Genomic DNA, 16,734 nt, shown 5'->3' with positions numbered 1-16,734 from the left:
CTCAGTGGCAACTGCTCTGTGCATAGATTTACACAGCCACACTGAGAACCAAACCTTTCCAAGCGCCAGGAATATACTGGCTACCCTGAAATGTCTGTTACAGTATGAAAGGCTTAGCAAAAAGTCCTGTGAATAGAAGCAGCCTGTTCACAGCTCGGCCAAGGCATAAACATAGGACTTCAGGTCCTTCTGAGCCAGTTATTCCCAGCATTTCTACTCGGATTCTAGAAATCTCCCAACAATATCTAGCTGTCTGGCAGGTTGCTGAATGACCTCAAATGAGTTTTCATTTCTCCTCCTAATGTCCTCCCCTCTACACAGTATTTTATAAGATGACACAAGGCATTTCTAACAAATTACCTGAAAAACACCACATACCACACTGGTTGGCATCAGCAGAACACACAGGAGTAAGGGATATAGGTACCCATTCAAAGGGAAGGGATTACAGCACCAGAAAGACACACAACACACATTTGTCCAGTTTCTGTTTCTTGCACCACAATACCAGGTCTCACTTTGAATGACCACAGAATTGAAGCAGTGATTCCCTCTTTGTTTCCAGTTTCACTGACAGTAACACTGTCTATAGCCATTTCAGGTTAATTCTTGGCTCTGCTCCATGGGAGAACAGATCTGGATCATGCTGAGAGCTGCGAGCTCTGACCAGCACCCTCAATGAAACAACATTTCAACTTCAGGGATTTCTGACTGAAGCCTAGGACTCAAAATTGGCTTTCAGTCCCATACCTCTGCTCTGTATTGCTTAAGCTTTGTGGAGAACAAAGGCAGACTATTCTACTGCTATAGTAACATTCACCAAAATAAACCATCTGCTGGAAAAGGTCCCAGGCGCTACATGCAAGATTTGTCTTCCATCCTTACCAATGCATATGAGCTTGTGGTATGTTCACATGGAACAAAATATTCCCAACATACATACAACAAAAATCTCATTTCATTTATGTGCTGTTTCAAATGATGGAGCTTTGCCCAGCATTTGGTTTACAGCTGACCAGGGCTCACTGGTGACGTACGCTTTGAAGCGTTACAGCCCAACAGGTGAGAGGCCGGCTGGTCAGCAAACGGTTGAGCAGCATTCCTTCCTTCTGACTGCTGCTCATTCCATACCCCTGACTGTAAATCCTGCCTTGGCTAATGATGCACATCAGTGTAACAACTTGCATGTCTGGATTCACCCCATCTAGGCCTGTAATGTATTTCTAGCTGCCTGCTCGCATCAGTTATGTTCATATTTGGTGAAAACAGCGAAAGCACACAGGAAAAAAAAGGGGATTCTGTGAAACAAAAAGAAACATGCCCCCATTTCCCCATCGCTAACACCCAGAGCCCTTCTCTCAGCCCCATACTGTCACACACACAAAATACCAGGATGAGCAAGGGGGAAGATCAGTGCAAAGTCAGTATCACAGAGGTAATGTGGAAGCAGACCTCATCTGGACAGCTGCTGGCAAGTAGAGACCTGCCCTCTCTGTAGCATCAGCGCTACATCTGGGCCAGACTGGAGTTGGTGACCTTGCTCAGCCTAAACAAGTGCTAGAGAAAGCAGAGACGTGCACAGATCCCGACGACTCTACAGAAGAGCAGAGTCAGCCAAGCTTTGCTGGAGGAGAATGCAGGACTTGGGTCTAGTTTTTAACATTTGGGGTGAGCAGAAAAGAAGGTTGTTAGGCTTCCTTTTTTTTTTTTTAAAGCAGCAAGTTTTCTGTCAAGAGTTTTTAATATATTTATTTGAAAACAAGGTTTTGTGAAAGAGTACACTAAATAGCATATATCTGTTCTTCAGCCATAAAACACGGACTATCAGCTTTAGCTCAGCACAGATTGGGGCTGCATGCACTGAACAGCAGATCTCGATAGGAAGGTCTTCATGTCTGTCTTTCTGGTATCAAGCATAGTGTCTTCTTTAGAGGACATGATCCTGGAAGAGGGGGAGAGAGAAACCAGAAGAGCAAACATATTTAACTAAGGCTTCTTGTGGTTGGCCCCACACACTCACCCGACCCTGCCACTGACGCAACATTTACAGTTATTAGCAAGGAGTTTGTTTTCCTGCCCATCCACCAATTCAAGTGCATAATCTTTGCTCTTGGGAGCACTGGGACATGCCAGCCCATATTTGGAAATAAAGCAACAGGGTTTCTGTCTTTCAGTGAGAAACTTGTACATCAGTTCAGGCACTTTAACCAAGTACCTTGAGAACTGCACCATTCATTGCCTGGAACAAATCTACAAGTATCCTTATGTCAGGCCCAGAGAACACCACAGAGCCCATGACTGGACTGTCTTTAAATTCTGCTAAGAATTGCTGGAAAGACAAGACAACCCCAGAAAGCAGAGTAGCAGTTCTCTTTTGACCAATCCTGCCACACTGAGGTCAAGTAGATGACAGCTTTGTTACATAAACCACTCGCTCCTCTGGGACCATCTTTCATGAGCTGATTATTCCCAGCTCAGCTGTTGCCTCTGACACCATGCACTGCTCTAACTCTGCCCAGTGAGGCTCTACTCAAGAGCAGCCAGGCTTGTGAGATTAGAGACCAGAACCAGTACAACTGGGTCAGGCCTGATCCAGAAGAGTGGACTTCTCTTTTATTGCTGCCAAACTCTTCAAATGGGTACAGAGCATATTTCTGAATCTGGTGCAGAAGCTGCCAAAGAGCTAAAACAAGAGTGCTGGGCGCTGGTGACTGCTTCAGTTGATCCAAAGAGGCTTTTCCTTCATTGGGATTAATAAAGGTGACTCTGCGCACTGCACTGTACCTCAGGTCTTAATCATCAATGTACTCAAAGGGCTCTGGTGGTTCAGGTTCCTGCTCCTCTTCCTCGATCTTCGGACCATGAGCTGCCACAGGTTCAACCAGCTCCTCCATATCCTCACTGGTGTCCTTCAGAATGATGATGCCTCCAATGGAAAGCTGCAAGACAAGTGCAGTAAGCATTAGAGCTGCTTGCCTCTGCCTCATGGTGGAGTGTTTGTGGCCACAGTGTTTATCCTAGGCCATATGAGACACCATAGCAGGAATGAGCTTCAGAGAGCAAAGTGTCTGACACTCACCTGGATCCCTCCCTGATAAGGGGATGGAACAGACAGAGCCTATCCCAGCTACCTTTTTTATTTCCACTACCTAAGTCTCAGTTCAATAGAAAATGGCATCTGGATTCACAGCTTTACCCCAGTCCCAGTCTGGGGCTTTCCACATGAAAACTAATTGAACCATAATTGCTTTATAAGGCTCATCTTTTCAGGGCAACAAAGCTTACTGAAGCCTCTCTGTGTAGCTGCCTCCCAGGAGGCTATCTGAAACAGAGACTAATCTGATCACCAGCTTCCACCAACTGAGGAATCCTATTAGCAAAGCCTCGTAAAAACAAAGGGGAATTAATTACAAAGATCACAATCAAACATCCTGGCAGGCTGAAGCAAATCTGTGTGTCCCCAGGACTGAAACGCAAGGTACAAAGAGGCAGTGCTGTGTCACGCCTGGATGGGATCAGGGCTTTGACCACAGCAGGATTCCAGGCTATAAACTGCATTTCAAAGAGGCCTTTTACTCTGGCATTCCCCAAAGCAGAGCAAAGGTCCAGAACAGCTCCTTTTCAAGAGCCTCCTTGGTTACACACCGTAACCCCAGCAAAAAATTGCACTGCTCTGTTCTCTTCAAAATCTATTTATGGGGGTTTAAGGCTGGAAACTGCACTCCCCTCACCAAGGACTCGGCTTTTTTTGAAAGTGAAGCAAACAGCTACATATGTCCACATTTCAGCCGCATGAGCAGACACTTACTGGACCACACAGCAGATCTTCCCAATTGAAGTATCACTTGTATCACCTCCTCTTTCTTTTTAATGGGTAGAAACTAAAAAATCCTTCCACAGCTTTGCTAAAGGAGACATTTCAAAAGGAAACGATGCACAGCGAATTCCAATGTGCTGATAGAATTCCAGGAAATACATTTATTAAAAACATGACTATTTTCCTGGAAAAAAAATTACTACTTCTGAACACCATTTTCCCATGCATAATCCTGCAAAATGGGGAAGTCAAGGGTGTTATTTCTTGAACAAAAATAAAGGCCAGAAGAATTTGACTCAGGAGATTTAGAGGTCAGGAGCAAGCTTATTAGCTTTGCAATATATTTGAGCATCTCACAAAAAAAGTTAGTTGCCCCTTGGGCTTAATGCTAAAAGATCTTTTTCATTCTCCATCTGACAATCACATGCTGTCTCTTCTCTATCGTAACAGGAGATGAAGGTACTTTTCTAAGGTCAGATGTCACCAAATAGGAAATCTACTTAATGAAAAAACCTCCTCCATTTGGGTATTAATCCCACTGCAGGATAATAAAACTCCAGTACAAGTCCTAATGTATTTCACTACTTTGACAATGAACCTGTACAACTTCTCAGCCTGTTGTAAAGATGATGGCTCCTTCTTTACGCTCTCGGCAATAATACACAGAGTATGTCTGATTGGTTTCCACATTGCAGCGTTTGACATATGCAGAAGAATAAGGAAAAATAAAGCAGCATTAGCAGGGTGAAAAGGTTTGCAGCAGCTCTGGCTTTCTCCCAGCTAGAAATGCATGTGAACATTCGGAGAGTGGGGCATTAAAAAACAAATATGACAACAGTGAAGTTGCAAATCTCTGTAACACATCACAGTGATGCACCAGCTGTGAGTAGCATTCTCACATACCTACAGAACTTCTGGGTCCTTACGCACAAGCCCAGCACTGGGAACGCTCTGTCAAGCACATGGACTAGGAAGGTGACACTTACTGGTTTGAAAGGCTGGTATCGACAGCTCTCTGTCATAGTGAGAACTTTAAGCTGAGCAGGCATGACTCTGGCTGGGTTGTCCAGAAGCTGGAAGTTGGGTTCAGGCTCTTTTTTCTTTTCTTTTTCATCCTTCTTTTCAGTCTCATCCTGTGGAGGGGGAGGAGAACATTAACATGATTTTAACAGTAATCTCTAAACCTTTCACAGTTCAGGAGGGTAAGGTACAGCCAGGCAGAAATTCCAGAGTGAGGTGAGAAATGATTCTTCTGCTGAGAACAAGCTAACAGTATCTATCAGCTGGCACAGGCAATGCCAGTGTGGATATAAGTGCCCTCATCAAGGCAATGCCTCCCTCTCAAATGCAGGTGAAAGTAAGTTCAACAAGACATGGTAGTGGAACAGTTTACCTCTAGCTTCCCTTTCTAATACTTTTTCTGTAAACCCAACCACCGCTTTTTGTTCACAACTGAAGATTCTTTAATATCATTACTGAGCACATGAAAATTGCCAGAAGCTGCCCTTGTATTTTCACAGCTCTAAAGCTATCACTGACATTTCACACTACTGGTAGTGACAGCAGCTCAACCAAAATGACTCGACCTCAGTGACTCCCTAGGGAATTGCAGTTAAGTCCTCCTTTACCAATGACTCAGCAGCTAGAGGCAAAAAGCTCAGAAGGAAAAAACACAGCATCCTTTACATACTTAAGAACATGGATGATGTTTTCCCTCTTGCTCAGGAACATCTGGGTTGCAACCAAAAAAGACTGCAGAAAAGATGGTAACAACCAATAGGAAATGATCTGGAACACCACCAAATGCATGGCACGCCCTGTAACAGCAGACAGGACTTTCTCTGGTGTGGCAACTGCTCGTTGCTGTGCAGATCTCTTGGAAGCTATGGACTACTAGTCATGTAACAGGCATAAGAGAAAAACAGGAAAGCAATTATAGCTCTAAAACATTAGGACAATGACAAAACACTCAACTCGAACACAGCAGGTGGCAGCAAGCTCCCTTTTTACTGTCTTCGTTTTTCTGCTCGATTCAACCAAGAAAACTTTTCAGACATCTGGAGAGTACACACATACAGACACGACAGTGAATCCCTTCTAATATATTGCTTCCTCTCAACACCTGTACTTAACTGTAGGTTGTAGCAATTTTAGGAGAAAAATGCATCTGTTAGGCACATTTTGCTTAGTATATAGCGCTGTAAGAGTAATTCTACGATAAGGCAGAGCTTGGTGACAAGGAAGCTTTGATAAAGGAGCAAAAAGACAAAAACCAGACATTCTACCTTGCACACATGAGATGATTCATTTTCTGGGCCAACTGGATGAAGTTCAGTGCCTACAACATGGCCACACCTAAGTAGGTCTAGGAAGGTTATTTTACACATACACCTTTGATCTTAGGCCACAACCCCTTCACATACCATTTGTGTGTTTCTTTTTAAAATTAAAGAGGCCAAAAATTCCCTGACCATGCTGCTTTTCTAGCGTAGATGTTACAGGGGAATCAGAAAGGTTTCTACTGAGCTTGTCAGCATAACTCATTTTCAGCTTACAGTTGTTCTTGGCATATTTGCATCTGTTAGCAGAGCACAAAAGGAAGGGTCCTTTGTTAGGGTGCAGCAAGGATTTTAGCTGCCAAATGTTTTTCAAATTACAACAACCACCAAGAATTCATTATCCAGTCATTTCTCTAGCCCTCAGCTTGCTCCAGGATGACACATTATTCACAGATGAGGATGACAAGTTCCAGTGTCAAGTCTATGAGCTGAAAGAAATCAGAGGACCAAAGCACTCAACATAACCACCAAGCAGCCTATGGATCCTGTGCTCAAAGCTCAGCTGGTTCCGAGCTGGGTGTGGATAAATGTTTCGCATTTAGATAGACGGGCAAAGCACCTAAGAGATTGCTGCCAAAAAGGTGAACATTTCAGAATAGGGGGTTAAGCACGAGCACAACCAGAAAGTTTAAACTCTTCAGCACTCTCAACTGAATTAGACACCGCCAAACAACTGCTACAATGTTGAGTCCTTTTTAAAAGGTCAGAGGTACCAAGGACATAAAACTACTAGGATTTTTTCCACTTTAATAAAAGTACATGGATAAGGGCTAAAATTCCCTTGGTCTAGAAACAGCAGGCAATGAAATAATACACAAAAGGTTCATATAGTTAAAGGCACATAAATTTTATCAAAACAAGCTTCTGCCTTTAAGGAAGTCAGTTAATTAACAATATTGAGAAAGATTTATTTCTCAGAAATAATGGATTCACAAATAATACCACCTCTTGCTTTTAACAACACACAAACACATACACAGAGTAAAGATGCTAACCTATGTATGCAGTACACTGAAACGTGTACTTTTAACGTTTTGCTCAGAACTAACACGGGTGGCAGGGGGGACAGCGTTAAGTGGGTACCAGCTTTCATGACACACCTTCCACATTTATAAAGGTGGGAAGAAGACATTTAAGTTTCAATGTTTGCACCCACCACTTCCATCTTTTCCTCTTCCTTCTTCTCTTTCTCCTTCTCCTTTTCCTTCTTCTTGGCTTTTGCAGTGATGGACAGCACAGCAGTGGAAACCTGGATATGTCAACATAGGAGGCATTCAGCATGACAGCAACACTGTACACTGTGCTTCAGCTCCCAAGGCAGGGGAACAAAGGGAAATCAGTATTAGGTCAGTTCTCAGCGGAGGTGTCAATAAGATCAATTCCATTTCCTACCCACTGCTCTGTTTGAGACACAAATACACCACCATTAAAGCAAATAAATGGCACAGATGGGACAAAAAAATGCCATGAATGCAGACTGGGTCCAGCCACATATGCAGCAGGAGAGCAAACTTCCTAATTTAGAGATTAATCATTACTGTCTAGGTCTCTATATGAGAGGTTTATTTATTTATTTTTAACAGAGCAACAAACAGAATTGTTGTTACTGGAAAACCTGTTGCCAGAGTCTCCAAGGTAAAGAAACATGTATACAGATACTCTTTAGAATGACCTAAAGCTGTTCCACTGTCCTAATCACACAGCTGTGTTTCTCATTGATCTAAAGAAGTAGGTACGAAAAATGCCCTATGGAGGAGCCCTTGGGAGGCTTTGGCACTCCTGAGCCAGAAAGTACCCATAAGCAACACTCGAATACAAGAATTCAGCCCATCTCCCTTCCGGTAAGCATATCTCTATCCACAGTAACTGTCTCTGTAAGGCAGTAACTTTCTGAGAGGACAGGGAGCAATTGCATTTGTCATGTTGCTGGTGAGGCTTTCTAGGCTAAATGTGGGCTCTTGGCACATTTTAATCAGGGAAGTTTAAAAGAGAAAGGATTTGTCCAATTCCCACCCTATTCCGAAGGTGAGAAAGCAGCTATGAGCACTGAGCTTTGCCTTTCATTAGAGTTCATTTCTGGGTTTCTTGGTGGCTCAGAAATCCATCCTGCCCAGCATTCAATTCTGGTAAAATGTTTTACAGTTTTCACACAATGTCATTCATCAGCATGACATGCCTGAGGTCTCCACTGCTGCAATTGCTCCCTAAGGGCTGCTCTGCCTGCTGCTGTGGTCTGCTCAACAGCTTTTATCATCCTGCACCAGGAGACAAATTACTTCCACTATTGTCCCACTTGTCATCCCACAGGTCTCATCTCTTCCTTTTCAATACCTAGATATTCTCAGTTCCACACTTACCTTTTTGCAGTCCATGGGCCTGACAGCTATTGTTCTAGCACATGAGCCCACTGCCCTGAGACGAGGTATGCTTCTGTCCTTCCATATGGGACTATTTGAGAAGCATCCCACTTAACATTCTCAGTGTTTGTACTGCAGTAGCACTTTGGAGCCCAAGTCACCGACAATGACCCTGCTGTGCTAGGTGCTGCATGATACACACATAGAAATCAGTAGGGCATGGAAAGCAGTTTTTTTAATCCATGCTTCTGCTTGACCACTGGAGATGAGGGAGGTTCCAGCAACTCAGTAGCACCACCGTTGTATGCCATGATCAGCAACAGTCCAGGGCACAAAAATAGGAAAAAATAGCTAGAATTCTCTTTCAGAGACAATCGCGCCTGCCAATTTTTCTTTCGCTCTTTAGATTCCCTGTTATTGCCACCAAAGTCAATATTTATCCTAGGTGGGAGAAACAGGGTTAGTCTTTACAACACAGAAAGCTAGCCCAAATACCTTTTCTTTCTCCTTTTCCTTTGGTACCTCAAGAGGTGGGGGGTAGGCAAATGTGGACGGCTTACAGTTGGACTTGTACTGGACTTTTGGCATCTAAGATAAACAGTTAAAAAAATTGTTAGAGATGAGAAAAGCAGGGGGAAAAAATCCACAGACCAATAATTACTTTAGCTTCATTTTCCTTCCAGCAGAGACATACACAGATCCTCTAAAGAATACAAGCTTCCCCTTCTCCCCCTCCGGAAGCTGAGAAACTGTTATCAGTGGCAACAGTTCAACTAGAACAATGTTATTTAATTATTCTATAATTCGACTCTGGCAAGCTCTCCTAGCTTTCTCCATACACTCCACGCTATTCACACCATGCTTTGTTTTCATTGTTTCGAAGCTTTTGTGGTTTTGATGTTGTTGCTGTGCCTGCTTGTATTAACACAAAATTGGTTTAAGATCTAAGTGAAGATCTGCTCTGTCAACGCACGCTAGGACAAACCAAGCACTGACTGACATTCACCTCTTGCAAAAGAACAGTACATTTTGGGGGTGGGTTACCAATGTCACATATTCTCTTACTCTCAGCTACTTAAGCAAGGGCAGAAAGCATCTTTTGACAGCCAATCCAAATTCTTAAACTGAATCAATTTCTGCAGTATCTCAACAATAGAACAGGGACTCTGAGGAAGCAAGGTGGGTGTGGTGCAGCCCATAACATACATCCAGCCAGTAGCTGGCTTTAGTATGCAAGCCAAGTTATACAACATAACCTGACCTACCACTGTTTGGACTCCCTGGAAACTCTAAGGGATGGGGAGAGGGAGTCAAAATGGCAGTAGAGCTAAGCAGCCAAAAAGGCACTGCGCCCATCACCACTGGGGAGGCACAGAGACAAGCAGCAATGCAACCCCTGTGAAGTATTCAGGACAGAGAGGAGAGAAAAAAGGAGAAAAAAAAAAAAAGGGCATTTTCGTGCAAACCTCTCTCTTCAAACACAGTGAGAATTTTGAGCTGTGTGTAGATTGATTTGATGCTCAGCCCAAGGCAGGTGATGAAGAGCAACATAGAGCCCTAAGGTTTTGGTTCAGGGGCTGCAATCCAGCAAGCTGGCTCAATCCCACAGAGGGACTGAGAGCAACCCAGACCTATGCATGCTCTGTGCATCACAGAATAACCCTGCAGCAATGACCGGAGGGGGCTGCACACCCCTGCACTGCCACATTCAGAAGCTTTTTTTGTGGAAGTTACAAGCTCAGTTCTTCAGCACAGGAGACCCAGGATGGTATACAGCTTGCAGGGGCCATACCACAGCTGATCAGCTGGAAGAATAGATGCATAAAAAAAGTGCAGTACCCATGACTGCTTGGTTTAATGTTTATCCCCCAAGGAATCCAAACAGATCCTGTTTTCCCACTGCTAGCTTTCCTAGCAGAGAACACCACATGATTTATTTGGGAGGGCAGGGGGGAAACACTTTTTTTTTTTTTTTTTTTTTTTTTTAAAATAACCCTGAACTTCTGGAGTGATAATGGGGTGGTTTCTGTCCACATGTACTGACTAGAGTTCCTTTCTTTGTAAGCTACTTTGAAGTGAAGGGGTCAAATTCTGCTCTCTACATTTTTCTTGTCCCCATTCCCACCACCAGCTCTGCAATTTAAGCCTGCTTTTCAGAATTCTTCCAGTTAGTGGCTTTTCTGGCACAAACAGGCTGGAGACATGCAAAGAAGACCAACAAATCAATGCACACCCCTCCCAGACTACTGAGTCCTCAAGCAGCTATCAGCACCTCTTCTCCTCTCTGCTCATTACATACCTTAAGATCCTTGTTAAGGCCAATGACACAGGTTGGGGTAAAAGCCAGTGACAAGAAGTGTGACAGGGGGAACCAGAACCAGAACTGGGTGAATACCAGAACCCCCACCACGGAAGGCATGTGAGTATGTCCTGTCCTTGACTGCAGTGAAATAGTTACATTATGGCCCCCTGTAAGGAATCATAAATTAAATAAGTTAATGAATGCATTCCTAGGTACTCCACAAAGACATCTGAGCAATGCATCTCTAAAATTGCTGCTGTGAAGAGGACTACACAGCAGAATCCAGGCCACAATGCTGTCAGCTTTCTCCTCTGGAACACACCTCCCTCTTTTACTGTGATCTCAGCTTACACAGTAAAACAGACGGGCAGCATAACAACCAAACTACTCTATCTGCTAGATATTACCCAAACACAATCAACGAATACAGCCCTTCCACACTCATTTTGCCAGGATACAGGCTAAACAAAAGTACAATGCAAAAGGCAGGGAGAAGGGGAGAAAAAGGCAAGCCTTTGCAATAAGCCATTTTAAAACATAGCATATAGATGATCCACAAGTCAAGACTCACAAGAAAAAGAGTATATACAAAGACAGTGCATACAGAAGCTTTTATTTCTGTGGCTGCCTCCCTGAACTGTCAGTTATTCAGAAGAAATATGCCTAGGTTTTCATCCTACACCATCTCAGTAGAAAAAAATGTAAACAGCAGCAACTTCAGAAGTTGTTTCTAGAGGTTATCAATCTCAGCAGCGAAGAGACAAGCTCCTGCAGTCTTTGCAGCAAAATTACATCTCTGCCAGACAACCAAGTCTTAGCTTGGTACTTGCAAAGTATAACATATACATACAACTCCACATGTTGATGTAGTGCAGAAACATCCAGTTAGAAATGAAATTGAAAGACTGGGCTTGCAGACAGAGTGAGGAAGTGTTAATCTGATCAGTCTTCTGATGAACACAGTGAATTGAGTTGAAGAGGGCACCAGGCAAGACCATTACTGCTGACAAGACCAGGTGCAGGGAGGTTAACTTTGTTAAAATACAAACACCCACTTGTTGCAAACTTGGGACGCTTTGTAGCTGAAAATCCCAAACTGGAGTAGCACTCCCCTGCCTTGCACAAACAGCCACCTTGATAGGGCCAGGAAGCAATGGAGCTGTCTGAGTTTTAAAGACAAGCAAAATTAATTTTTGCTGCCAAAACTAATGAAAGCCCTGAACGAAGCAGTAATCTCATCTTGGGTATCTGTCAGTTAGTCCCAGGAGAAGCAGTGTAAAATAGGGGATTTTTATGCCCTCCTGTAGGATACTCTGCATACATACTGTCTCCTTACTTTTCCTTTTGTGGTAGCAATAGATCTCCTGCTGTTTGGCTAGATAACTCCTTCCAGCCGCCTCTTTGAAAAATGGCAATGATAGGGTCTTGTCTTTTCCTACTACTAGGTCTGTTCTGCTTCTCATTATTTTCTCCAATACCAATCTCTCACCCTTGTACTTGAATTTGCCACAGCATTAAGGAGGGACTGCCTGAGGTCTTGTGCTATCCTTAAACACGTCAAACACCACACACTCAAATTTCTGGTCTTCTCCCACATCTTTATTTTGAACTTTTCTTCACTGCATCACTGTATAAGGGCCAAGTCAGTAACCTGCAGATATTGTGGATCAAGCAGCCAGTGACTGCTGCATAAGCAGCTTAACTAGACTTTGTAAAACTTTTGGACTTTAATTTTCAGAATTTATTTCAACCTTTAGAATTATATTAGCCAATCTCTGGAATTTCCTGGATGAGTAACAGATTTCATACTCAAAAGATGCTGTCATGCAACTTCTTTCTGCTGTTTTACACCCACACAGAGCCCACCCTCACTCCCAGGATTTTGCAGGGAGCAGGAAAGGTGGGGAGACATGATATTGCACAACTGTGATTTATCTTCATGATTAAGTAGCAGCCCTGACAGCCTGAAAGGGAACACATTCCAGATCTTTGGCTGGATGGATGAAAGCTGTGATATGATGCCTGAAAAAAAATAATTAAAAAAACACACAAAAAAAATTTTCAGGGCTCCTTGGGTAGTACTGTAAGGTCCATCTCCCAGAATTCACACTGTCACTGTGGCAAGGTTTGCTGGAATTAAAGTGGCTGTTCTAAAGGCTATGAGGAGAGACAGCAATGGGGAGATAGACAACTCCTTCCTCTGTAATTTGGATGACACTTTCTTTTTCATCACTCTTTACAAATGTCTCCAAACTGTGGAGAATCCAGTACAGTCACCATCAGGCTGTCAACAGCATCTGTGGCTTCAGTCTGCACTGCCCAATGCTACACTCTGTCCCCAACCCATTGCCCTGCTGACCCCACCCAAACCCTTCCCAAATATCAAGAAAAGGATTTTCCAGATATACTACATAGATATTTGTGTAGTGACTGCCACTCTTCCTTTTTTCTCACTGATTGAGAAATGTGGCATTAAGAACCAGAGAAGATACCTAGGGTCCAGAGGGCAAAATAGTTTTCAAGCAGGTAAAATGCTGACACCATAATTACATCAGTATATCCCTTTCGTACCTCACATTTACAAATACATACTCCAGAGAATAAAGCACATTGATTTTGCAAAGAACAGAAAGGGAGTCATCAGCTTGGAACAAGAGAGCATGTTTGTACATGAAGGGTAGCATTATAAAAGTTCAGAGGGGTTTTTTGGGGAAAAAAAATCTCTAAGTTAAATTTAAGTGTCTACATTTTTCTTATTTTATTAAAGAAGTAAAAATGTAGCTGCTAGGGCCTAAGAATTAGACAAAGACCAAATTCTTCATTACCACTTCAGTGCTCCCAAGGTACCTGCTCCTTCCATGAAACCACCAGTCTAATGACTGCCTCATTGTCAGAGCAAAAAAACCCACCTCCAGTGCATCATTTTGCAGTCATGCACTGGAAATCTTGCACTTCTAATCAAAGTCATTGGAAAAGAATTATACTTTTCTCCTTCCCCCACAAAACAACCCCCACAAAACAACAAAAAACCCCAAACTCAACTGCCCCAACTGTGGCAAGATGACACAAAGAACCTTTTCTTCCTGGTAGTGATAATTAAATTCTATAGCTCATTGTTTCAGATAAGCACTTGTAGTTGTATGGGAAAGATAAAAAGAATTTATTCTTTTAAGAGGCTCTAATGAAAGTTACAGTAGGTCAAGAAAGGGTAGTTCACAGCCTTCCCCCAGTCACTCAGCAAGAAATAAAGAGGTTAAAGTTGGCACAAATTCACATGTAGTTTATTAAAATTGGATGCTTCTGGTTCCCAAGTCATTATAAAATACATGAGTGACACAGGAAGCAAATAATGGTTTAGCTGCATTTTTATGATTTAATCTTAAAGATCAGAATTCGAAGCAGGTCTGTACTGCTGAGAGAAAAAATCTGAGCCACCTGGGCTCTGGCTTCCCAGCAACACAGTATGAGTATGGGAATGACCAAAATTATTCAACAGTCTTGCACCAAGAATATTGCTCAGTCTGAGATCCAGGAGGGGTACCTGGGAGGCAAGAAAGATAAAGAAGGTGGTTCCCGTTGCTTTCTTCTCTGAGTAGCCCTAGTCATAGAGCACAGAGCAGCCTGGCTGCTGCGTGCCCACCAGGAAGAGAGCTTTTTAATCATGCTTCCACGCAGATAGGTGCAGGCAGCCCTAAGTTCTTCTCCCCCCACCACATGGCTTGGAGATGTAGTAATTTCATACAGACACTGTATAACCATAGTGCATGCTGCTGTGCTTAAGCCATGCCACAGAGACAAATATAGGAGACTCCTCTGCTTATGTGACTTCAGGACTAACCTTGATGTCAGAGTACAGGGAAAACCAGCTTGTTTCTACCCACCACAGGGAAGGAGGTACACGGCAAGAAAAGGCCACAGCATGAGAGACCAGATGGGAGAAACTGTGCTTGGAAACTTGGAAAGGGGGTGCTGTTGACACACACAGCGCTGCACTGCACAAGTCTTAACTCCAGCAGAAGAAAAAATTCAAAACAAAACATTGTCTGTCCTCTTTGTTTACAGAAACCTTCCTTAATAGGCCCTGCAGTTTGGTCCTTGTGAAATGCTAACGCATTTAGAGAATCCTACCCCAGCTCAACATTTAGTCATTTACACTCATGAGGTGATGTTTTCTATGATGGAAAAAGATAGTAGTCTGTGAAACTGAGTCTTCGAAGTAACACTGATGCAGTTAACTGTGCTTCCCTCTTTGTGCAACACCTCTCAATAAGCAGGAAAGAGGCAAAACCTAGTTATTAAAAACATATTTAATACATATATATATAAAGTGGTTATGTCAGGTTTTAACAGAAAAAGCAAAATATGAAGACTGGATACTACAGGGTTTCCAAATTTCTGGAGCAGCTGCTTAGAAAAATAAAGACGCAACCTATTGTGCTATAAATCAACATTCAGGGTGACAAAACAGACTTAGAGCAAAAAGATCATATTTGTCCAGACTTCTGGACACGAGTTCTGCCCCAATGACTGGGTTGAGTCTCTCCTAACAGAAGCACGCTGACAGAAGCTGAGACTACAAAACAGGGTTTATTTCTTTCGATTAACTAAAATTACTTGAAATTTGAGATTTCTTGCTACTATTACACAACAGGCGTAAAGCCAGCACCTCATCTCCCAAATGAAATTTGCTATTACAGCTATTGTAGCCAAACAAGTTTAAGAAATTTTGACTGCTTTAAATATTTGGGAAATTACCTGCATCCAGAATGCCTTGTGCCAGGATTGCTCCAAACTTTGCCATAACATCATCATGCTTATCATTGATCACTTTAGAATAGAGCTGTCTGAACTGGCTGACCTGGATTAAAAAAAAAGAAAAAAAAAGAGAGAGAGATTATAAAACTGATTGCATGAGCCAATATTCTGTCTTTAATGGAAGCATCCTGGATTTCTGCATCATAGGACAACGTTTGTCTTTCAACAGCTGTAGTCACTGGTGCTACAAGTCATCCCAACTAATAATTAATTACAGAGGCTTTCGCCACTTGAAGATACCCATATAGAGATTTTAAAATAGTCAGGACGGACACGCATTTCCAAACCACATTTTGCAGGCCTTACAGGAATAGCCTGAGAATCTCTGGAACGTCACTGGAATAAAAGACCAACTGATGGGTTTGTAGCAAGAACTACTATATGTTCTTAGGTGTGTGATAGGACACTTCATTAAATTTCCTCCAATTCCTACTGCTGAAAACCTCAAACATATTCCATTTTTCCTGTACAATATTTCTGCTGTATTGATAATGCCCCTACAGTGTGTCATGAGCAAATTTTGCTACTGCATTCCTACCTTTCAAGTGAAAATCATTAACAAAAATATTTAATAAAGTAACAGTTTATGCCACGGTATGTTCACCACAATTTCTTAAGTGCACATTAGTAAGGAAAATTGCTAAACCTTTGCTTACGTTATCGTCATTGCTTCGAACAGCTTCAACTTTCACTGGTTAAGTGTTGAAGACACCTAACAGTATCACATCCAGCAATATCTAAGGCTTTACCACAAATTAGTAACTTACATCATTTAATATATACAGTGGAGCAACAACAGAGGTCAAGTAATTTTTATAGCTGAAAAAGCAGACCAGGAAATCCCAATCTGCAACCCAGTCAAAACCTGGGAAGCTGCATCCCATCCACAGCATGTCTGGAAGAATCTTTTTGACATGCTCAAAACCAAAGGGTGGGTCTTTTCAAAAAGGCTCCTTCCAAGATGTCTTAAACAAGCTTCTCCCCACTACTGGTCCACTTTGTTGCTGGTATCCCAACTCCTCTTCCTACATCTGCAGCCACAGGTGAGAGGGCAAATTTCTAGCTCAAGGCAGTAGGGCCAGACACAGCCACTGGAGACAGAGA

General features: G+C 42.7%; 1 protein-coding gene across 1 annotated transcript in view; it reads right to left on the bottom strand.

The window, feature by feature from the left end:
* Positions 1-1,729: 1,729 nt before the first annotated feature.
* The window catches only part of PSMD1 (proteasome 26S subunit, non-ATPase 1), a 74,594-nt gene continuing 59,589 nt past the window's right edge, over positions 1,730-16,734 (bottom strand). The window contains exons 19-25 of the mRNA XM_049803585.1: positions 15,571-15,673; positions 10,813-10,982; positions 9,009-9,101; positions 7,313-7,405; positions 4,804-4,950; positions 2,785-2,939; positions 1,730-1,942 (exon numbers count right to left, since the gene is read on the bottom strand). Of these exons, the coding sequence (XP_049659542.1) occupies positions 2,793-2,939; positions 4,804-4,950; positions 7,313-7,405; positions 9,009-9,101; positions 10,813-10,982; positions 15,571-15,673 (753 nt within the window). The 3' untranslated portion in view covers positions 1,730-1,942; positions 2,785-2,792. The remainder of the gene's footprint in view (positions 1,943-2,784; positions 2,940-4,803; positions 4,951-7,312; positions 7,406-9,008; positions 9,102-10,812; positions 10,983-15,570; positions 15,674-16,734) is intronic.

This window comes from Accipiter gentilis, chromosome 6 (genome assembly GCF_929443795.1).
Source record: "Accipiter gentilis chromosome 6, bAccGen1.1, whole genome shotgun sequence".
Classification (NCBI taxonomy): domain Eukaryota; kingdom Metazoa; phylum Chordata; class Aves; order Accipitriformes; family Accipitridae; genus Astur; species Astur gentilis.
Note: the sequence above shows the minus strand (reverse complement) of the source record. Positions and strands in the feature narration are given on the sequence as shown.